Source organism: Miscanthus floridulus, unplaced genomic scaffold (genome assembly GCF_019320115.1).
Source record: "Miscanthus floridulus cultivar M001 unplaced genomic scaffold, ASM1932011v1 fs_329_4_5, whole genome shotgun sequence".
NCBI lineage: Eukaryota > Viridiplantae > Streptophyta > Magnoliopsida > Poales > Poaceae > Miscanthus > Miscanthus floridulus.
The window spans coordinates 19825-42643 of NW_027096594.1; the positions used below are offsets into that span (position 1 = coordinate 19825).

Sequence of the window (22819 nt, forward strand, 5' to 3'; positions counted from 1 at the left end):
AGAAACATTGGGTACAGAAAAATGATTATTGCAAAGTGAACCCTGATGAGTGATAGGACAAGATGTACCATCAGCTGTCTAAATAGAATCACCATCAGGAGGCTCCAGAATCAAGCACCAAGACGAAGGAGCACTAACAGTCGAGGAAGCAAGCAACAGAAACTGACCCAACAGAACCTGAACCTCAAGGAGTGGAAGAAGTACCATGACCATGAGCAGCACGACGGGCACGAAATTCAGCCAACTTCTCTGGATGCTTAGCAAAATAGGTATCTGAACTATGATTAGTCCTGCCACAATGCTTACAAGGTTCTTTGGATGCAATGGTTCTCCGAGAAGCAGCCAACACGCTGTGAGGGTGAGACACAAGGGACAAGGACCTGAAGACGTGTCTCTTCAGCAAGTAAGGCAGACAATGCATGTGCCATGGTTGAGTATAGGAAGTATGAAGCAACCTTGTACGAATAGAATCAAACTCTGCCCTGACTCCCATGACAAATTTGTAAGTAAGAAACTACTCAATAAAGGAAAGTGTTGTACAGTTCTGACCTGCTATATATTGGGGTACCATGGACATCAAAGAACCCATCAAACGATCAAAGAAAGAATAATACTCATCAATGGACATGTCTCTCTGTTCAATAACATTAAGTTGCTGCATGAGAGTATGTTGAAGAGCACCAATTTACTGAACATAGCATGCCTTCAAATAAGACCACATAGGTTTGGCTTGCTTAAACTTACGCAGACTCATAATCATGGTTTGCTTAACACTATTAACCATAGCAGCCATTACTTTCCCATCATTGATTTCCCAACTTTTGACTGCAGCAGCATTACTACCATCAAGCTTGAGAGTCGGTGGATCATCAAGTGAAAAAGTAGACCAACACCTCTCAATGTAGTTTCAACATGAAAATGCCCATTCCAAATAATTCAGACCATCAAGAGTAATATTGATGACAATTGCCATAATTTGAGACATCCATGGCTTTGATTCCATGTTACTAACCTTGGGATCTAAGTCAATAATCACTCCACAGGTGGAGATGACTATATATATAGAGAGAGCGCCTCATGGGCCTCTAGTATAAGGGCCTTTATACAGTTAACAACCGCCAGCAATTTACACAGATATATTCTGCTGGCCCGGACCAGCTTTCCTGTTCCAGATGATGCCTTGCCTCTACAGTAGTCCAGTTCACTGAAACTGAATGGCCAATTTCAGGCATCAAGCGTCAGTTTCCCTGAGAATATTTGGTTTGGTATTTCAAATATTTGGCTACACTCTCCGTGCCTCTTCGATTCGGATTGCTCATGGTTACAGACTCTAGGCTCGATACGAATATTTGGTTTGGTATTTCAAATATATAACTAGTAAAACAAAATCATGGATACAAGCACATATATGTAGGAAGGGCAAAACTGGAGCTCAACTCTGAATGGAAACATGCATTCTCATCTAAGCACCACCTCAACAACACAAACTCCACGACCATGCAAACTTTATGGCTACTCAACTTCTTTGATGATTCTCCGCTTCCTGAAGGGCTGCACAGTCATGCTCCCCGGAGCACTGTGCTTCGCCTTCTTTCCTCTTTACGGTTTTCTGCTTCGATCATCGTGGGCCGTAGGTTGGCTGCGTTGTAGATTGGCTTCGGTAGGTGTCTATGCCTGTAATAATAATTAACAACAAAGCCATGCATGATGGAACTTATTATTTAGCAAACCAAAATGGTAAGAGGCTACCTCATCAACTACCTGCGACTGTGAAAAAAAAGGTATGATTTCCCCATGCATGCCAGAGGAGGCAACAGTAGCTTACCTTACAATCCGCTTCACTTCTGGGAGATGCTTGTACCGCTCCTTTAAAGCATCCTGGTACTCTTGCTTTTTGCGCTCCCGAGGAAGAAGCTGCACAAGATATTTGTTCAGTCACATACAAGAACTCAACAGCAAAACGTTCATAAACTCTTCGATTTAATGGTAAGTACAACTGATGACAATTATTGCCTATAAACTAACAACAAAATCTTAAGGCATCAATGGTAAGCTAGTACAATCATTTTCCAGAATAGGTATCCATAAGTTAACAACAGAGACATAAAACGAATACAGAAACAAGAATGCAACCATGTACAAGAACACATGTTCCCCTCATCAGTTTACACGGTTTCAATCATTCAAGTCTTAATCCTCAAAGGTTAAACTAAGCATATATGATTGCAACACAGTTTCTCAATAAAATAATATGAACAAAAGAGCATTTGCTTCGCTTCCACATAGATGTTCCTCGCTAGGTGTTCTTTGTTAGAATGAGGCCAACTAGAATTGTATTACCAGCCCAATTGGGCAAATATATAGTGTACATATGCAAAGAGGCCCTCCGAAGTAGAGGGAAAAGCCATATATCCTATATACATCTCCTATACATCTAACCCCCCCCCCCCCCCCCCTCAAACTCATGGTGGATCTACAATATTGAGTTTGGAGAGCAAGAATCTATGATGGGCCCGTGTATGTGCCTTCGTGAAGAAATCCGCTAGCTGAACTTCCTGAAGGCACATGGTGAAGCGTCACAACCTGATCATGCACCTGCGATCTCATGTACGGAAGCATCAACGCCAATGTGTTTGGCTGAGCTCATACTTGACCGGATCTCGAGCAATACTGATCGCACCTGATGCTGTCAGAAGAGAGAGAGGAGTGGGTGCAGTGGCAGGCACACCAAAATCCTCAAGAAGCCATCAGTAGCCATGTCAACTCCGCAGTCACAATCGCCATAGCACGCAGCTCAGCCTTCAGCACTCGAGCGGGAAACTGCAGTCTGCTTCTTGGTTTTCCAGGCTGAGAGAGAGAGAGTAGCGATCATAGTGATCACTCGCCCTAGGTCGCAGTCAGAGTACGCCTGAAGCTGAAGAGAACTAGAATGAGGGAAGATAAGGCGGCGAGAGATAGTTCCAGGAAGGTAGCGCAGAACATGGAGGAGGATGAGCATAATGGAGCTGGGTAGGAGCCGAGACAAACTGACTCAAGATATGAACATAGTGAGAAATATCAGGACGGGTGATCCCAAGGTATACAAGGCTCCCAACAAGCTAACAATAGCGAAGTGGGGTCAGCAAGTGGTGCACCGTCGGTGGGTTTGAGGTGAAGCACCAAGCTCCATAGGAGTATCAACAGTCCGATGATCAGTGAAGAGCAGCACAGGAAAGGATTTCTTGAGTGTACTTCTCCTCAGAGAAAAATATCATCAGATGTGGAGGTGACATCAAGACCAAGGAAGTAACGAAGGGGACCCAAATCAGACATAAGAAATGTCTCACTGAGACGTTGCTTCACAAAAGCAATGTACTGAGAATCAGTCGCCCGTGATAATCATGTCATCGACATAGAGAAGAAGAAGGGTGCGACCACGAGGGGAAGTGTGGACAAAAAGAGCAGGGTCGTGGTCACTAGGTGTAAAACCAACATCGATGACAACAGAGGAGAAATGCTCAAACCAAGCCCGAGGAGCTTGCTTAAGGCCATAGAGAGAACAACGCAACCGACAAAACAGGCCATCAGGAACAGAGTATCCTGGAGGTGGCTGCATATAGACTTCCTCTCGCAACTCGCCGTTGAGGAAGGCGTTCTTGACATCCAACTGAGATATCAACCACTGACGAACAGAAGCAACTGCAAGAAGAGTTCGAACAGTAGTCATGTGAGCGACGACAGGAGCGAAGGTCTCCTCAGGCCAGTCTCAATGCAAAGTTTCATGTCACTGTTTCCAAGACGTGACACTACTGAAAACTGAGTATGAAACATGCTCTCTCAATGCACAGTTTCATTTCACGGTTTCATAGGCTAGCTGCAACATTTAATTCCTACATTATGTTAGGATCAAGTATGCCATATGAACTATGTAGCCATTTGATATTATTGCAAATGAAAATATAATAATTATCTTCGATATTCATAGGATATGAAATGGAGTCGCATATATGAAAATAATTAGATACAATATATCTTAAACTACGTATTAATTATCTTCAATATTCGATTGGCACACTACATGCTGCAGCATTCCACACTCAAATTGAAAATTCAGATAGCTATCTCCACACTACAGGCAGCAGCATTCACATTCAGATAGGAGTTTTCAGAACTCTGGCAAAAAGTTGATCACAGCAGCGCGTAGAATGTAATGATGAGCCTCTCACTAGACGCAGCTAAAATTGAAAATTGTAGAATGCACAGATTCATCTTCACCAAAATTAACTTCAGGAAAAGAAATACACATAGAGAGTGCACAGATTTATCTTCACCAAAACGAAAAGGAATTCAGGACGAGTTTTCACAACTAACCAAATGCTTCACCAAGCAGCTTTTGGTCAATCCTATGTTCAGAATGAAATTTGTTCTACTCAGTGGTCTAAAACTACAAAGAAAATTAAAGATTCTGAAATTATACTGAGCCAAATGCTACTGTGAAATTACTGAGCCAAATGCTACTCTGAAATTACCAAGCCACTAAATTATCCCAACTTGGCACTGAAGCTGCAATCAAAACACGAGTCTTACCATGAATCTTTACCTCCAGACTTAACAGCAGAGGGGCATGGCAGCAGTGTCATGTACGGACAAAAATTTCTATACTAAACAATATTCAGGAGCACGAACAGAAGTACTACGGATCTGGAACATAAACAAGTTACCATGTATGGATAGAAAATTGATCTGGGTCCCCATTCTACTCCTTGCGGTGGCGCATAGGTCAGTGATGCAGATGCATGCGCTGGCGACGAACTCGGCAGCGGCGCAGGGGGATGGACACAGCAGTGGCGCAGGCAATGACGCCGATTTACGATTGCGCTGGGCCGCTGGCCAACCCCGTGCCCTTTTCCTCCCTTGCCGGACCCACGTCGCCCTGAGGTTTCCGTCATCGCCGCCACCGCCGCTGGAGCCGCGTCCAACCGCAGGCTGGGGAGAGCCCGGAGCGGAGAGGAACAGGGAGGCCTTGGAGATTCGACCTGCGTGCTCGCTGGGAAGGGAGAGGAGAGGAGGTGCGCGCGCAGCTCCCTGCACCGGATCGCGGTGATGAAACGAACCTGCCTCAGTGCGGGTTTCGTGCGCTTTCCAAGTCGTAGGAAACAACGCCAGCTCGTTTCATCCCCATGAAATGATATCCTTCTCTCTCTTCATCAATATAGGCCAAAATCACTCTTTTTGTTGAGGTGGCACCTTATTTAATGTGCATGAAACTAGCATTGAGACTGGCCTCATAGTCACGACTTTGCCCTTGTTGGAAGCCGCGCGTCACTAGACGAGCCTTGTAGCGCTCAGGAGAGCCATCTGAGCAGGTCTTTACCTTGTACACCCATTTGCATGTGATAGGAGTGACATGAGGTGGCAAAGCAACAAGATCCCAGGTGCGAGTACGCTCCAGGGCAGCAATCTCCTCAACCATAGCATGCATGGTGAGCAGCAGCTTCCCGATAGGTCGCGGGCTCAGCCAAAATGACAGCAGCGAAGCCAAGGCGATCGGGAGGACGAAGGGTGCTACGGTCACGAAGAGCATAGCGAGGAGACTGAGGAGGAGGTCCAAGGACGGATGGGGAAGAGTCAAGTGGCAGCACAGGTCACGGACGACGAGTGTAGTAGTGAGTGATCTCACGTGAAGGATACAACGGCGATGGGGGAGGAGAGACTGGTGGTGGAGAGGTAGGAGGAGGTGGCGAAGGTGGAGAGGTGGGAGGAGGTGACGGAGGTGGAGAAGTATGAGGACATGGCGGAGGTGGAGTAAAAGGTACCTGAGGTGGTGAAGAGGGTGGGGACGACAGTGGAAGATACCACCAGGTTAAGTGAGGAACGAGAGGGACTCAGCAGTGCCAGAAGTACCGGAGGAGGAACGAGGATAGTAAGGTCGGGACTCATCAAAGGAACGATAAATCCTCATTCGACGAGCAACGGGGTCATAGCAGCGATAACCCTTATGTTCCATACTGTAACCCAAGTAAAACACACTCAACGGACTAAGCGGTGAGTTTGGTGCGCTCATGAGGTGGAAGAAGGACGTAACAGACACACCCCAAACAGCGAAGATGGCCTATAGGAAGGAGGGGTGCCAAAAAAACGCTCATAGGGAGTGCAATCCTGAAGAACAGTAGAGGGTTGGCGATTTATCAGAAAAACAGCCCTAGAAACTGCCTCAGCCCAGAAATGAGGAGCAAGCGCAGAGGAGATCAAAAGAGCACGAGCAGTCTCAAGAATGTTGTTGATGCTTTCACTTAGCAACACCATTTTGAGCATGAGCACCGGGACATGAAAACTGGGCAAGAGTACCCTGCTCAGCAAGATATGAACGATGAGCAGTAGAGATGTACTCACCAGCAGAGTCCGCACGAAAAACTTCGACTGGGAGAGTTATACTGAGTACTGAATCATGGTGGCAAATTTCTGGTAGATAGAAAGAAATTGGCCACAAGAAGACATTAGATAAATCCAGGTAAATCTCAAATAGTCCTCAATGAACAGAACATAATATGATTGACCCTCTTTAGAAACAAAAGAGTGCAGGACCCCATACATCAGAGTGAATAAGATCAAAAGGCCTCTGAGACTTAGACTCACTAGAAGGATAAGGGAGTTGCAAGCTATTTGCCAAGTTTACAACCCATACAATGGAGAGCAGTGTCACTAGAAACAGGACCTAAGACACCACTACCAACAAGAGCGGACAATCTAGAACCTAGAGAGGTGGCCAAGACGACGATGCCACTGTGCAAAAGTAGGAGAAGTCGAAGTGGTGGACGCTAAAGCTGGAGCCTGGGTGACGAGGGAGCCAAAACAGGTGAAGGAAGACGCAATCCAATCAAGCTCCCATAGGACGTTGTGAGTCCCGACGCCTAGGCCCAGTTCCCACCAAAAGGCCCGTAAGGAGGTCCTGAACACAACAAGAATCAGACTTCAAGGATTATGTGACAGCCATGATCAGTGATTTGACTCAGAGACAGCAATTGCATGGTGAGTTTGGGAACATGCAAAACAGTAGGAACATCAAAAGAAGATGTCGGAAGAACACCTCTCCCAGGAAGAGGAGTGCCATCTGCGGTGCGAACAAAAAGAGGTGGATCGAGGGAAGACAGAGAGGACAAGTGTGTCGAATGGGGTGTCATATGAAAAGAGGCGCTAGAGTCAAGAAACCATGGCAATGATGTACCTGACAGTGGAGGAGCGGAACTAGAAGCCTGAGCAGTAGTCCCTGGAGCGGAGGCCTGAGTTGCAGTAGTAAAGCGACGAAATAGAGCGCGAACCTCCTGTTCCGCTGCAGACATAGAATAAGTACCCTGCCCCTGAGAGGGGCGCCTGCCACGACGCCCCTGTCGATCGCGCTGCTTCTTGCGACAATCCTTCTCCTCATGGCCATAAAGCTTGCAGTAGCCACATTGAACACTAGAAGGTGCCCCCGCCACCACCGGAGAGGATTGAGACGGAGGCGGGGAGGCCTCGGGAGGTGTGGCCGCTAGGACGGAGGGCTGCGGCGGAACACGATCCACACCCCTAGCTCGAAGACTTGTCTCCTCGGCTCGTAGCTCAGGCAACACCTCTGAGAGCGATGAGCGCAAACGACGAGTCAGCAACTATGCACAGACAGTCTCGAACTCGGGGCGAAGCCGAGAGAGAAACTCGTGAAGGTGAAGGGTGTCTCTCTAGTCCCGGTGACGATCACAGCACCAGCAAGTACCACCACCACATAACTCAAGGCCCAAACTGTCGAGGTGATGCCAGACAGCTGTCCTACGGTAGAAGTCCTCAACTGTGGAGTCAAGCTGACGAAGCGCCTGATCCTCCTCAACAACAGCAAGGTACATCGCTTCATTTTGGATCTCGTAACTGCGACGGAGGTGATCCCACATAAGGTGTGAAGTTGCAAGACCTCTGAGGGACTGCGAGAGATCAACCTCCATGCTCGCAAGTAAGATAGCCTTGGCAGCTTTCTCCTCGCGCAGCAAAGTCTCATAAGCACCGAGATCAGACTGATAGCTCTCCATCTGACCCTCAAATGCCTCAAGCAAAGCACTCTTGGCATCATCATCAGCATCCGACAAATACGTGGGCGGTATGGGGAGAAACAGGACGGGAAGGACAGATCCGCTCTCCTGTGAGGTATTCCCGTAACAGTTGGTCATCCATGTGGACCTCCATATGAAAAACAAAGTCGCCCCAATTGATGCCATTGAAGATAACAGGCACCGGGGGACAGGAACAGCACCAGGGCAGCCAGGGGACGCCATGGAAGAAGGCAACTAGTTGCTGTTTTTTTTGCTTTTCGTTTCATTTTTTCTTTTCTTTTTTTGAAGAAGGCAAATAGGCAGAGAAAAGGCTCGCGTGGAGGCGCACTCGCACAGAGGCGCTGGCGGGCACCGAGCAAGGGAGGGCCGCGGACCTTAGGTCGGGGCGGTGCGCGCGGCCGGCGCGGGAGCCGCATGAGCGGACAGGCGGGCTCGGACTGGCGCGCAGGAGCCGCGCCGACGGTCGAGGTCGGGGCGGCGCGCACTCGGCCAGCGCGGGAGCCGTACAGGCAGACGGGCTTGGGGCGACGCGCGCGGCCTGCGCGGGCGAACGAGCTCGGTGAAGCGCGCGCGGCCTGTGCGAGTGCAGGACGAGGCCGCGCGACGGGGGCTAGAGCGCCGAGGCGCGTGGACCGGCAGCAGAGTCGACAGGTCGCGGCGGCTCAACAGAGGAAGGTGAGTGGAATCGAAACCCTAGCTCTTCGATACCATGTTAGAATGAGGCCAACCAGATTGTATTACGAGCCCAATTGGTTAAATATACCGTGTACAAATGCAAAGAGGCCCTCCAAGTAGAGGGAACAGACATATACATCCGATACATCTCCTATACATCTAATATTCTTGAAGCAAATTACGACTTAATGCACACAGGACCAGATCCATTCTGGATCCGAGTACCAAAAAAGCTAATGCAATCGTTTTCAAGCAAGCAGGATAATTCTGGTGATAAAATCAACTGACCAAAAGCAAACCCAAGCGATGACCAAACATGATCAAGGGAAGCCTGATGACCATCTCAATGTCTAATTCCATGTAGCTACTGATTCACTTCTCTATGCATGGCTCTTGTCATAAGTTTTTTCTCAAACATGGATCTTGCCATTAATGGCAAAGGAAAATAACAACAAATGGGTCACATGGTCTGTAGAATCCAGCCCTCTTGCATCCCTTAATAGATATGAAAATACATATTAAAGAGCAACTATAGTCATAATCTAGGAAGTAAATCAGGGCATACACAGTTGGCTATTGCAATACTGCTAAGTCACAGCATCCACAGTGAGAAGCCAGACGCCATGTGAACTTGTCCAAAAAAGCTACCACCTGAATTCTGCATGACTCTAAACAGCAGCAGGCAACAAGCATGCCAAAACACAACAGCAACTTCAAAACACTGAATGGCATTAAAAAACTTACAACTCCAAGTTGTTCTGAAGCTTTGGACTTCCACAGACGAAGATTTGTATCATCACTGCCAGAGACTAAATAGGTCCCATCGTAGGTGTACTTCACACAAAACACCCTGCAAAGTAGTATGGTAAATTGATTAGAATCTTACAAAAGTGTCCGTGGCAAATAGAGGGAAATTATCTTTCGGAAAAAAATGCATATAATGCAAATTTGATGAACTCATCTAAACAAAACTATTTTCTGAAACTATATAGAAAACAAAATTCAGTTAAAGCATGCTCCATGCCCCCATTCCGAGACCCCTATATCAACATAAATAGACCTCACACTACCGATCCACTCAGTTTTACATCATAGAGATTTTGAGGGTCAATTGGTCCCATAGAAAAAAAAGGCAGCCATTGAAGTTAAGTATAAGGAACCAAGTATGGACTTTGGTCTAAAAATGAGGGCACCAACAGTAACTAGAAAGAAAAGGTGAAGACTGCCAAATAATGTAGGAACAAAGAAGAACCTTTGCATCCTCTTGGTATGGTAAATCTCTCTGCTGTGGTCTCCAAGATAATTAAAAATTCTTACCTGCCAAAAGTATTATATTATATATCAATCACTGAATAGGAATAACAAATACATACTTAGACTATGAAATCATTGTAAGTTCTTAGGAGTAAACATACTGTTCTATCATATGAACCAGTGACAAATTCACGCCCTGTTGGTGAGTAGTCAATATCCATCCTGGAAACCCAAATTCATGTAAGATGACCCCACAAAGTAAAAGAAACTAGACAGTATGCTACGAATGTCAAAAGTACAGATCAACTGCATGAAATGATATCTTCTGTGCTTATGAGCTAATGCAACATATGCATCTTCAGAAGGATTAAGCCACGTTTAATGAATAATCAACTTTATGACAATGTAGCAACCCCACCACGGAATTAAGTGCCAATTCCAGTTTCTATTTTCTCTATGTATCCCATGATTTATTCCGATGCTCTTCAATTTGATAAGAGATATATGCCATAAAGGGAAATATTCATAGGTTCTTCTATCTTTCCTCAATATTCATATGCTCTTCATATGGATAAGAGATATATGCTAGTCAAGATAATAAATCTTTACAGACCCACCTACTAAATAAATAGCAAAAAAAGTAATTTTGCAGAAAAATACACTTACACTGCTGAAACATGGCCTTTGTGAACAATTTTAGCTTCATCTAGCTTTCTAGCATCAAAGGAGTAACAGTTTGTGTCTTCATTTGCCTAGCGACAAAAGGCAACACAAGTTCACAACATCAGTTCCCAAATGCCGGAGTGCCACTTACTTCATCAATTAAAAAAAAAATATGCTGGAGTGCCAGACTTAACAAATATTTTATAATATATTAGTCAGAATTATGTGACAGCTGAAGGGCGGGCCTGGTGCAAGCGGTAGAGTCTTACCGCCTGTGACCGGAAGGTCCCGGGTTCGAGTCGCGGTCTCCTCGCATTGCACAGGCGAGGGTAAGGCTTGCCACTAACACCCTTCCCCAGACCCCGCACAGAGCGGGAGCTCTCTGCACTGGGTACACCCCTTAATGTGACAGCTCAAGTAAATATAAAAATAATTTTTTAATCTTACAGCAGTGAAGTTCATGGGCTCTCTGGGGTTCCAGCATACTGAATTGCACCTTGTCTGCATAAGCAAATAATATGTCAGACTGTATGCCATTCAGTAGATACCAAAATAGAAGCTAGAAGAAATGTACATCTATCAGGATTCCAAAAACGAGAGCCAACTGACCTTCATTATTAGCTTTCTAGCTGGAGATGACATGCGCAGGTCATAGAGTGTCAGACTCCGATCACTGGAATATATGAGACCACAAAAGTTAGCGATCTCTAGAGCATTGTCCTCATTGAGATGTTACATATGTCCTGATCTCTAGAGCAATTTTATGGTGATCACAGGCAAACAAACAATTTGCTCCATAGAAAAGGTAACTGACAGAGAGAAGACATTGACAGTCTAGAACTCATATACTCCCTCTGGTTTGCAAATATTGACGTTTTGGACAAGGTTTGAGTCAAAATTTTAAAACTTTGATGAAAAACAACTTTAAAGTATTTAGTTCAAAAACCTGGAGATCATATGCATAGATTTGTCTTCAAAAGTACTATCACAGAAGCATAAATTTGTTAAGATGCTCATTGGTCAAAGCTACATTTAGAAGACCATATCATTGTCCAAAAAGTCAATTATTTGCAAACTGGAGGGAGTAGCCAAACTAGTGCAACCATAAGCGGGCCATTTGAACAGCCGTCCCAACAAACAAGAAACAAAGTTATCTATTCCTCTTGTTGATACCACTACATAACTGTGAGATGTCATGTCAACCAGAGTGATTGACCTCTGGGAAAAAATGTTTATAAGAAAGGGGCTGAGATATTCTCATAAGGTCCTTCACAACTATGATAACAATGACAACAAGAAATGGCATCAGTGTTACCAAGCATGAAAAGATAGAGAAAAATGTACATTCAATTCATTTAAGTTACTGCATGGTGCCCTGGGTCTAATAAAACCATAGCAAAACAATTTGAAACATATCAAAATTAGCAGATAAATAGAAAATTGACCTGCCCGATGTAATCAAAATATTACAGTCTCCAGGATCAAATCGCACAGAAAGAACCGTATCTTTTCCCCATTCGAAGCTATTTATTGGCTCTGACCTGTACAGATAAAGTGAGCGTTGACGCTGGCAACACATAGACACAAAATTGAAATAGCTAGAAATGAATCAATATACCTGTCAGGATCCCATATGTCAACTTGAGCACCAACAGTTGCAAAAAGATTACCGTCCCACTGGTGGTCAGCACCCCTAAAAGTAATGAGAACAAAGACTCTTATCACAATTTTTTCAGATATAAAAGCAAGAGGAAGCTAAGATATGAAAAATAAATGATGCCTTTACCAGAATGCATGCTTCCAGGTGTAGACTGCTGATGGCTGCACACCAAATTAGTGAATTGAACAAGTGAGAAACAGGATTTGAGTAAAACGAGATAGATGTGTCTATACAGTGCATGCCTGGGAATTATCTCCAGTATGTTTGCTAGTGTCCACCATTTTAAGCATCGGGTCTTTCCAGAGCCGAACACTGCAACCAATGAGAGTGTAAGTGTATGGTAATAATACAGATAACAGAAATAATAGAACTGCTTTAGGTAGTGTTTGGTTCCGTTTATAGAGATGAATGGGATGGATCATTCTGGATGCACAGATGTTGGATGGGACAATTCCAGATAAAACTGTACATGTTGGATGTTATGACCGGTGTACAGTATAAGAGGCGCAACCGGCCCAATAGTGGCTGAATAGGCCCGTTTAGTTATTGTTTACAGGGAATAAATATTTATCTATTAGCTTGAGGGTTATTCCGTAAAAGGATATTTTAGAGTATAAATTATTGTAATTGGGATTATTGAGAATTAAGCAGAAACAATCTTAATTGTTTCCGGCTCCCCCCAGGGAGCCGGGATTTGCCCTAGCCGCCCTCCCTGTCATCTTCCACGCCTGCTACCTCGCGACGGCGCCCAGCCGCCGGCAGCGAGGCTCCAGGCCTGCTCCTCCTCCCTCACACCCATACAAGCTACGCAACGTTGCCGGTAGGATCAGGAATCCTATCAACCTGGTATCAGCTATGTCAGGTTCTCCTCCACTCCCTCCGCTGCCGCAGTCCAGTTTTCCCCCCACCCCTCCGCTGCCGCAATCCTCTGCCCCCGCCGTGTCGGCGGTATCCTCTGCGGCCGCCTCCCCTGCGTCCTCGGGTGCCCGGCCCCTTACGCTGGACTCCCTCGCCGAGGTTGTCGCCGAGATGTCGGCGACTATGGCCGTGATGAACCGGAGTATCGCGGCGATGCAAGCCGCCTGGACGGGGCTCACGCAGCAACACCCTCCGCCCGCGTCATTGCCTCCACCGCCCCCGCCGCAACCCACCCTCCCCGCGCCGGCTGCCGTGCCCGCAGATCACTCCGCGGCGGTGCCGCCCGTGAGTCTGCCGGGGCTTCCGAGCACTGGACTCCCCCTCCACATGCTCCCGTGGCCGCCTTCGCCGTCACCAATCCCATCATGGGCGATGGCGGGCTCCGCAGCCGCTCCGATCTACACCATGGCTACTTCCACGTCAACGGCGCCACCACCGCATGCCCTTGAGGGTGGGGATGTGTCCCTGCCTCTCGCCCCCGGCGTCTTCTACGGTGACGCTGCGGGCAACCTCTTCTACAGAGGCGCCCCATCCTCGGCTGTGCTGACCTCTGGGAACGAGGCAGCGATGGCTATCGCCATGGAGGGTGGCGCTCCCGCCGCCACAGCTGTCCACGGAGCTCACGCGCCACCGCGTTTCTACAAGCTGGAGTTCCCGACGTTTGATGGCAGCGTCGACCCACTCAATTGGTTGAACCACTGTGATCAATTCTTCCGCGGACAGCGAACCCTCGACTCGGACCGGACCTGGCTCGCCTCGTACCACCTCCGCGGAGACGCCCAGACGTGGTACTACGCGTTGGAGCAGGATGAAGGCATGCCAGCTTGGGATCGTTTTCGCGCCTTGTGCCAACTCCGCTTCGGGCCCCCAACGCAGGGCACACGACTCGCTCAACTCGCGCGGCTGCCCTTCACTTCCTCGGTACAGGAGTACTCCAACCGCTACAACGCGGTTCTCTGCCATGCGCGTGATCTGAACCCACGGCAGAAGGCCGAGCTCTACGTCGGCGGTCTTCCGGAGCACATCCAGGTGGACGTCGAGCTGCAGCACCCGCCTGACCTGCAGACCGCGATGTACCTCGCGCAGGCCTTCGAGTGCCGAGCGGCGGCCTTCATGCCGGCGCAGCCGCCACAGCAGCGGGGTGGGCGACCACCTCCACGGCCGTCCATTGCTGCCCCAGCAATGGGAGGGGCTCCTGCCAACCAGTCGCCGGCCCTGTCCCCTGCGGCCACCGGTCAGCCGCGATTTCGACGTCTGACTCCGGCGGAACAATTGGAGCGGCGACGCCAGGGCCTCTGCTTCAATTGTGATGAGCAGTATGCGCGGGGACACGTGTGCAAGCGCCTTTTCTACCTCGAGACCGTCGACGAATCCGCGACCGCCGAAGACGAAGGGGCTGTGCCACCAGAAGATTCGGCTACGCCGGCAGAGGAGCCTACAGCTAATGCCCTTGTTGTCTCGATGTATGCTCTAGCAGGCATTCGAACGGAAAACACAATGCTCCTGCCTGTGTCGCTGAAGGGCGAACGACTCCTCGCCTTGCTGGACACCGGGTCCACGCATACGTTCCTCCAGGGCCACGTGATGCGCCGTTTGGGGCTCTCTTCCTCGGGCGCCACGCACCTCCATGTCACCGTCGCCAGCGGGGAGCGCCTGCCATGCGAGGGGATCGGCCGCGACATACCCCTCTCCATCGGTGGCGCGTCGTACCCGGTCACCTGCGTCGGCCTCGCGTTGGGCTGCTTCGACTTCATCCTCGGCGTCGACTTCTTGCGCACCTTGGGGCCGCTCACCTGGGACTTCGACGCCCACACGGTGTCCTTCCAGCGGAACAACCGACGCATTACATGGCAGTGCGAAGGCTCTCCACCGGCGCCTCAACACCTGCTGGCCACGGACGCAGCCGACCAGCCCCGGCCCTTGCTGGACAGATTACTACAGCAGCACGGCGCCATCTTTGAGGAGCCGCGCGGCTTGCCGCCCGTGCGGCCATACGACCATCGGATCCATCTCCTTCCTGGCACGGCACCGGTGGCGGTCAGGCCGTACAATATCCACAGCTGCAGAAGGATGAGCTCGAGCGTCAATGCGCCATCATGCTGGAACAGGGCATCATCCGGCCCTCTACGTCCCCATTCTCGGCCCCTGTCCTTCTGGTCAGGAAGGCGGATGGCTCCTGGCGCTTCTGCATCGACTACAGGGCTCTCAACGATAAAACATCAAAGGATAAGTTCCCGATTCCGGTGGTCGACGAGCTCCTCGATGAACTACACGGCGCCAAGTACTTCACCAAGCTTGACCTCCGTTCGGGCTATCATCAGGTGCGCATGCACCATGAGGACATCGCCAAGACAGCGTTCCGCACTCACCAGGGGCACTTCGAGTTCCTGATCATGCCGTTTGGCCTCTGCAATGCGCCGGCAACCTTCCAGGCGCTGATGAACGACGTCCTTCGGCCATTCCTCCGCAGGTTTGTGCTGGTTTTCTTTGATGATATCCTCATCTACAGCGCATCATGGGCAGCACACCTCCAGCACGTTGGCCTCGTCCTCAGCGCCCTTCGCGCGCATGGTTTGTTTCTCAAGCGGTCCAAGTGCTCCTTCGGCGCCTCCTCCGTGGCCTACTTGGGCCACGTCATCTCCAGAGACGGCGTCGCCATGGACAGCGACAAGGTGGAGGCGGTCGCAGCTTGGCCGGCCCCCCGCTCACCCCGCGGCGTACGGGGCTTCTTGGGGCTGGCCGGCTACTACAGAAAGTTCATTAAGGACTTCGGGTCCATCGCTGCGCCCCTCACACGTCTCCTGCGCAAGGAGGCGTTCGCCTGGGATGAGGCGGCTGACGCGGCGTTCTCCAGCCTCAAGCGCGCTTTATCATCGGCTCCTGTGTTGCAGATGCCGGACTTTGATCGCCAGTTCGTGGTCGACTGCGACGCCTCCGGCACCGGCTTCGGCGCGGTGCTGCACCAGGGGGCGGGTCCCCTGGCCTTCTTCAGTCGGCCGTTCGCTGCCCGTCACATCAAGCTGGCGGCTTACGAGCGCGAGCTCATCGGCTTGGTCCAGGCTGTGCGCCATTGGCGGCCGTACCTCTGGGGCCGCCGCTTCCTCGTCCGCACCGACCACTACAGCTTGAAGTTCCTCCTCGATCAACGGCTGTCCACGGTTCCTCAACATCAGTGGCTCAGCAAGTTGTTCGGGTTCGACTTCACCGTCGAGTACCGGCCGGGGCGCCTCAACACCGCCGCCGACGCGCTCTCCCGCCGTGACGAGGACGGCCCCACGGCGCTGGCTGTGTCCGGGCCCTCCTTCCGTCTCTACGACGACATCAGGGCGGCATTGGCGCTGGACCAGGAGGCCGGTGAACTCCTCCAGCAGCTGTCCAGCGGGGTGCTGGATGCTCCGTGGCGCGCCGAGGACGGGCTGCTGCTCCACGGCAAGCGTGTCTTCATCCCGGCACATGGCGACCTCCGTCCCCAGGTGGTTGCGCTGGCACATCAGGCCAGCCATGAGGGCATACAGAAGACCCTCGTTCGCCTCCGCCAAGACTTCTACTTCCCAGGTGACCGCGTTCTGGTGCAGGACTACGTCCGCTCTTGCGACACGTGCCAGCGGAACAAGACGCCGACAACGCACCCAGCGGGGTTGCTCCAGCCCTTGGCTGTTCCATCGCAGGTGTGGGCGGACATCTCTATGGACTTCGTCGATGGCCTTCCCAAGGTGCATGGCAAATCGGTCATCCTAACGGTGGTTGATCGGTTCTCCAAGTACGCGCACTTCATCGCCCTCAGCCACCCCTACACGGCTGCGTCGGTGGCGCGTGCCTTCTTCGATGGCATTGTGCGCCTCCATGGCTTCCCCACCTCCATCGTCAGCGACCGCGACCCCGTCTTCACCAGCAATTTGTGGCGTGATCTCTTCAAGCTTTCAGGCGTGAAGCAGCGTTTGAGTACGGCTTTCCATCCACAGACGGATGGGCAGTCCGAGGTGGTCAACCGGATCATCGTGATGTACCTACGCTGCGTCACCGGGGATCGTCCTCGCTCCTGGGTCGACTGGCTGTCTTGGGCGGAGTACTGCTACAACACGTCCTTCTAGACGGCGCTCCGGGCAACGCCGTTCGAAGTGGTCTACGGCCGCCCCCCACCGCCCCTCCTTCCGCTCCAGCATGGGGCGGCTCAGACTCAGGCGGCTGACACGATGCTTCGCGATCGCAACGCGTTCCTGGAGGAGGTCCGGGAGCGTCTCCTTCAGGCACAGCAGTACGCCAAGCGGTACTATGACGAGCATCACCGCGACGTGTCCTTCGAGGTGGGCGCCTGGGTGCTGCTGCGTCTCCTCCACCGTCCTATGCAGGTCCTCGTCGCGCACTCCAAGGGCAAGCTCCGCCCACGCTACGCTGGGCCGTTCATGGTGCTCGAGCGCGTCGGGCCGGTGGCATACCGTCTACAACTTCCTGCCGGCGCTCGCCTTCATGACGTCTTCCATGTCAGTCAGCTCAAGGCCTACACGGGAGCTCCCCCGGGTGCTCCAGTTCCTCTTCCGCCGGTGCAGGATGGCCGCCTTCTTCAGGCGCTTGAGCGCGTGCTGCGCGCTCAACTCAGTCGCGGCGCATGGCGCGTTCTTGTCCAGTGGCAGGGGCTTCCAGTGGATGATGCGACATGGGAGCCGCTGAAAGAATTCAAGGAGCAATATCCTGAGGTCCAGCTCGAGGACGAGCTGTTTGCCGAGGAGGGAAGAGATGTTATGACCGGTGTACAGTATAAGAGGCGCAACCGGCCCAATAGTGGCTGAATAGGCCCGTTTAGTTATTGTTTACAGGGAATAAATATTTATCTATTAGCTTGAGGGTTATTCCGTAAAAGGATATTTTAGAGTATAAATTATTGTAATTGGGATTATTGAGAATTAAGCAGAAACAATCTTAATTGTTTCCGGCTCCCCCAGGGAGCCGGGATTTGCCCTAGCTGCCCTCCCTGTCATCTTCCACGCCTGCTACCTCGCGACGCCGGCAGCGAGGCTCCAGGCCTGCTCCTCCTCCCTCACACCCATACAAGCTACGCAACGTTGCCGGTAGGATCAGGAATCCTATCATTGGATGTTTGGTAAGGTGTACGGGACGATACAAGCTGTCTGTTTGGATGGTTGTATGGAATAGTATATTTTAGTACAAGGTCATGTTTGTTTGGTTGTACGAGTCCATACTTCACACGTGAAAATTTATTGTTATGAACGCAGCAACAGTTCATAATAACTTCAGAATCCTATAGAGAACTACAGATCCGAAAAACAGAACCCGATTCGTGGCCTCTTCCATCTAATCAGGCAGCACCGCAGCACACCACGGCAAAGGGTCAATTTTTTTATTTCTGAAAATGGAAAGACGGACGGAAATCACAGCCGGTCGTTCACAGATCGAAGTCGAAGCGAACGAAAGCAAGGCAAGAGCCCAGTTGAACTCACACAAGCCTCGGGGCTGTGCCAAGCGTTAGACAGGAGCAGCATCCTGTCATCCTGTGCATCTTCTGCGTGGCTGCGTCGTTCCGCGCCACCACCTCCGGCAACTACAGAGCGTGATACGGGAAGGGGAACTATGCAGTCTGGAGGAGCAGCCCGCAGATGCAAGGAAGCACCAGCAGTCTGTGTGGCTCCGCCGGTGGTTCTGGCGAGACGGAGGAGAAGGGCGAACCAGCGAAGGGGTGGGAGGCGAGCAGGGAGATGTGAGCGAGACGTCCGTTCAACGTCGTGGATGGCGTCGTTAGGTGTTTTTTCCCGCACGGGATGGTACAGCATAACATGCATCATCTGTATAAACCCTGGAAGGCAGCCCAATGTACTTAGTACAGATGGTTCTTAGCCGCTTAGGCGTATAAACCACTCCAAAAATAGGCCATCAGTTGATGCTCTAAAATATTGGCATCAAGGCATCTTTAAGCTTTATTTATTATCTCTAACCCCACCAATCATGCCTACAGTAAGTTTTTCTTGGCTGTATGTAAGTGCATAAGATGCGTTATTGCTACCTATCGTTTAGAGATATAAAGCAACTTGACACATGGAAATCCAGTGGACACTAGAACGCCTCTGTCTATAGAAGACAATGAAAGTGATATCAACAATTGACTTACGTGCAGTCAATGCCACATGATACAAGAAGATCACCATCGGTGGATGTTGTTAAACCTCTTACAGCACCCTGGTGTCCGGGAAACTGACAAACTGTCTTCCTGTTGTCATTGTTGTAAAAATCACAAATTTACTTCGATGTACGGCATGAAATATGATATAAATCCAAGAACAAATGGAAGAAATAGATATCAGATGGTTAAGGAATGAGGTAATCCTCAATACAGTAGCAGTACCTCGCAGCGATGTCCCAAAGGCGAACATCTGCCAAGAAAACAGAAAGGTGGATTTTACCATTTATTATTCAAGTTTCAAGTTGATTGACAGATAAAGGTAAAGCATGGATCCAAAAAAAATCATGAAAAATAATGAAGATGATGGACCATGTTCAACGTTTAAGAAGTGGTTAAATCTGATGGATAAGTCTCATATGTGGCTGGTCTTTGTGAGCCTGTGTTGCTCACATGGTCCTTGTGACTGTTTTTCTGATTTTAGGACAGCATCTTAGACTATAGGACAACATCTTAGCTAGGACAGCATATTAGCATCTTAGACTAGCATCTTGGCATATGCTTGGCTGGCTAGCAGCCTATAAGTATGTAACCCCAACCCCTCAGGTTGGTATGACATTTGTGTGAGTTTGTGTGAGAAATAGACAAGAAAATTGCTCCAACTCCTAGTGTCATCCTCTCTCGATGAGAGTAAGAATTCTCCTACTACCAAGAGTGAGAATTCAGCGACTAACAACTGGTATCAGAGACGTATTATCCTGTAGCCTGAGCATCTCCTGCTCATCTCCTCTCCTAGCCACACAACAGCCCCAGCTGCGAGCAGCAGCTCCGGCCGCTCCTACTCACTCCTCCCCCGCGCAGCAGCTCGTCTGAAGCAGCCCTCTCCCCACGCAGCAGCCCCCCGGTAGCGCGTCATGTCCGCAGGGTAGTCTCAGCGCTCGGTCGCCTCGAGCACGCGGCGTCGGCAGGAGGCCGAACTTGCCACGGCAGAGGAACGCGAGCGAGCGGCGGCAGAGACCGCTGCAGCGGCGGTAAGGGCGTCGAGGTTGGCAGCGTCGGAGCTGGCAGCAGCCAGAGCGGAGGCAGAAGTAGCGGCGGCGGCGAATGCAGCGCGTGCGGCGGCAGCGGAGGTCGAGGCTCTGCGCGGCAGCATCGGCAGCTCCATTTCCGCTGACGACACTGCCGACGCGGACCTCGACCTGCTAGAGAGAGAGGCAGCGCGAGCGCGGGCGGCGCAGTGGGTAGCCGCGCACGCCCACGAGCGTGGCGGTAGCCCAGACAGGCACGGACGCGCTGGCGGCGCTCCTGGAGGAGGCGCACACGGCGGTGGCGCTCTTGGGGCAGCCGCGCACGCCCACGAGCGCGGCGGCAGTCCAGACAGGCGCGGACGCGCTGGCGGCGCTCCTGGAGGAGGCGGGCACGGCGGTGGTGCTCCTGGAGGAGGCGCGCACGGCAACGGTGACGGACGGGTCGATGGAGAGCGTGGCCTTCACAGGCAGCGTGGCTCTCTCTCCCCGGATCGGTACCGACGGGCCGATGGAGAGCGCGGCCTTCACAGGCAGCGTGGCTCTCTCCCTGGATCGGTACCGTGGTTACCACAGGTTCCAGGCTATTGTCAGGGACGTCATCCCCGGCGGTAGGTGGCCTACCCTCACCAAGACCAACTACGTCGAGTGGGCTGCGGTGATGAGGGTAAAGCTCCAGGTGCGGCACATGTGGGAGGCAGTCCGGTACGACGACGTCGACTACGACCTAGATCGACGGGCGCTGGATGCTCTCATCGCTGCAGTCCCGCCCGAGATGCAGTTCTCGCTTACCAGCAAGCGGACTGCTAAGGAGGCTTGCGACGCCATCGCTGCGGCACGCATCGGCAGCGACCGCGCCCACAAGTCCACACTGCAGGCACTTCGCAATGAGTAGGAGAACCTGGCCTTCAAGCCAGGTGAGGACGTTGATGACTTTGCTCTCCGTCTCAACACTCTGTTGCAGAAGATGGTGCAGTTCGGCGACGACACCTACGGCGAGGAGAGAGCTGTCGAAAAGCTCTTCCGCTGCGTCCCCAAGAAGTACAAGCAGATGGCTCGCTCAATCGAGTCTCTGCTGGATCTCTCCACGATGTCGATCGAGGAGGCGATAGGTCGCCTCAAGGTCGTCGACAGCGATGAGCCACAGTCCGTCTCGGGGCCCATCACCACTGGCGGGAAGCTCCTTCTCACTCGAGAGCAGTGGCTTGCCAGCCAAGGTGACCGGAGGAAGGGGGAGCCTTCTTCCGCGACAGGCGGCCGCAAGCGTGGCAAGCCGCGCAAGGCGCGCAGAGACGCCCAGGCCAGGGCGCGAGGACGTGCCGAGGGTGATGCCCGCGGAGGCGCCCAAGGCGGCGTCGCCAACAGGCACAAGCCGGCACGAGACGACACCTGCCGCAACTGCGGCCAGCTTGGCCATTAGGCCAAGGACTGTCGATAGCCACGACGTGGCCAGACCCACATCGCACAGGCGGAGGAGCCGGCTCTGTTCATGGCACATGCCAGCATCGAGCTACCTCCAGCGGCACCGGCCGCAGCGGCTCTCCTCCACCTTGACGAGCCAAAAGCACACGCCCTCCTCGGCGACAGCTCCGGCAACGATAAGACTGACGGGTGGTGCCTCGACACCGGCGCCACCCATCACATGACCGGTTGACGGGAGTTCTTCACCGAGCTTGACTCTAGCGTCCGAGGCTCCGTCAAGTTTGGGGATGCCTCCGGCGTGGAGATCAAGGGCGTCGACTCCGTCATCTTCACCACCGTGTCTGGTGAGCACAGGCTGCTCACCGGAGTCTACCACATCCCCGCGTTGAGGAACTCCATCATCAGCTTGGGACAGCTGGATGAGAACGGTTTGCGCGTGGTGGTTGAGGATTTGGGATCGTCGTCGTCGCCTTCTTGCCAAGGTATCCAGAAGCGCAAATCGACTCTACGTCCTTAACGTGCAGGTGGCACAACCCCTCTGTCTCGCTGCTCGTCGAGACGACGAGGCGTGGCAGTGGCACGAGCGTTTCGGGCACCTTCACTTTGAGGCCCTGAAGTAGCTCAGTGCCACGGAGATGGTGCGAGGCCTGCCGTGCCTCGACCATGTGGAGCAGCTCTGCGACGTCTGCGTGTTGACGAAGCAGAGGCGACTCCCCTTTCCACAGCGGGCTAGCTTTCGAGCCAAGGAGAGGCTCGAGCTTATACGCGGGGACTTGTGTGGCCCGGTGACACCGGCCACACCGGGAGGACGACGCTACTTCCTGCTGCTCGTCGACGACCTCTCCCGCTACATGTGGGTGATGGTCCTCGGCAGCAAGGGAGAGGCTGCGGACGCCATCAGACGCGCGCAGGCTGCTGCGGAGGCGGAGTGCGGCCGCAAGCTGCGCGTGCAGCGCACCGACAACGGTGGCTGAATTCGCGTCGTACTGCGCTGACGAGGGCATTCAGCGCCACT

General features: G+C 51.7%; 2 protein-coding genes across 3 annotated transcripts in view; one reads left to right on the top strand and one right to left on the bottom strand.

Annotated features, from left to right (window-relative positions):
- LOC136531355 (uncharacterized) overlaps window positions 1–22819 on the bottom strand; it is a 27053-nt gene continuing 4234 nt past the window's right edge. Inside the window, exons 4-17 of the mRNA XM_066524018.1 lie at window positions 19583–19610; window positions 19349–19447; window positions 12552–12621; window positions 12436–12470; window positions 12268–12342; window positions 12095–12190; window positions 11259–11322; window positions 11097–11150; window positions 10653–10738; window positions 10148–10208; window positions 9985–10049; window positions 9477–9582; window positions 1826–1914; window positions 1–1674 (exon numbers count right to left, since the gene is read on the bottom strand). Of these exons, the coding sequence (XP_066380115.1) occupies window positions 1560–1674; window positions 1826–1914; window positions 9477–9582; window positions 9985–10049; window positions 10148–10208; window positions 10653–10738; window positions 11097–11150; window positions 11259–11322; window positions 12095–12190; window positions 12268–12342; window positions 12436–12470; window positions 12552–12621; window positions 19349–19447; window positions 19583–19610 (1043 nt within the window). The 3' untranslated portion in view covers window positions 1–1559. The remainder of the gene's footprint in view (window positions 1675–1825; window positions 1915–9476; window positions 9583–9984; window positions 10050–10147; window positions 10209–10652; window positions 10739–11096; window positions 11151–11258; window positions 11323–12094; window positions 12191–12267; window positions 12343–12435; window positions 12471–12551; window positions 12622–19348; window positions 19448–19582; window positions 19611–22819) is intronic.
- The window catches only part of LOC136531356 (protein BCCIP homolog), a 21441-nt gene continuing 7041 nt past the window's right edge, over window positions 8420–22819 (top strand). For both annotated transcript variants that reach the window (XM_066524021.1, XM_066524019.1), the window contains exon 1: window positions 8420–8732. The gene's annotated coding sequence lies outside the window, so the exon portion shown is untranslated. The remainder of the gene's footprint in view (window positions 8733–22819) is intronic.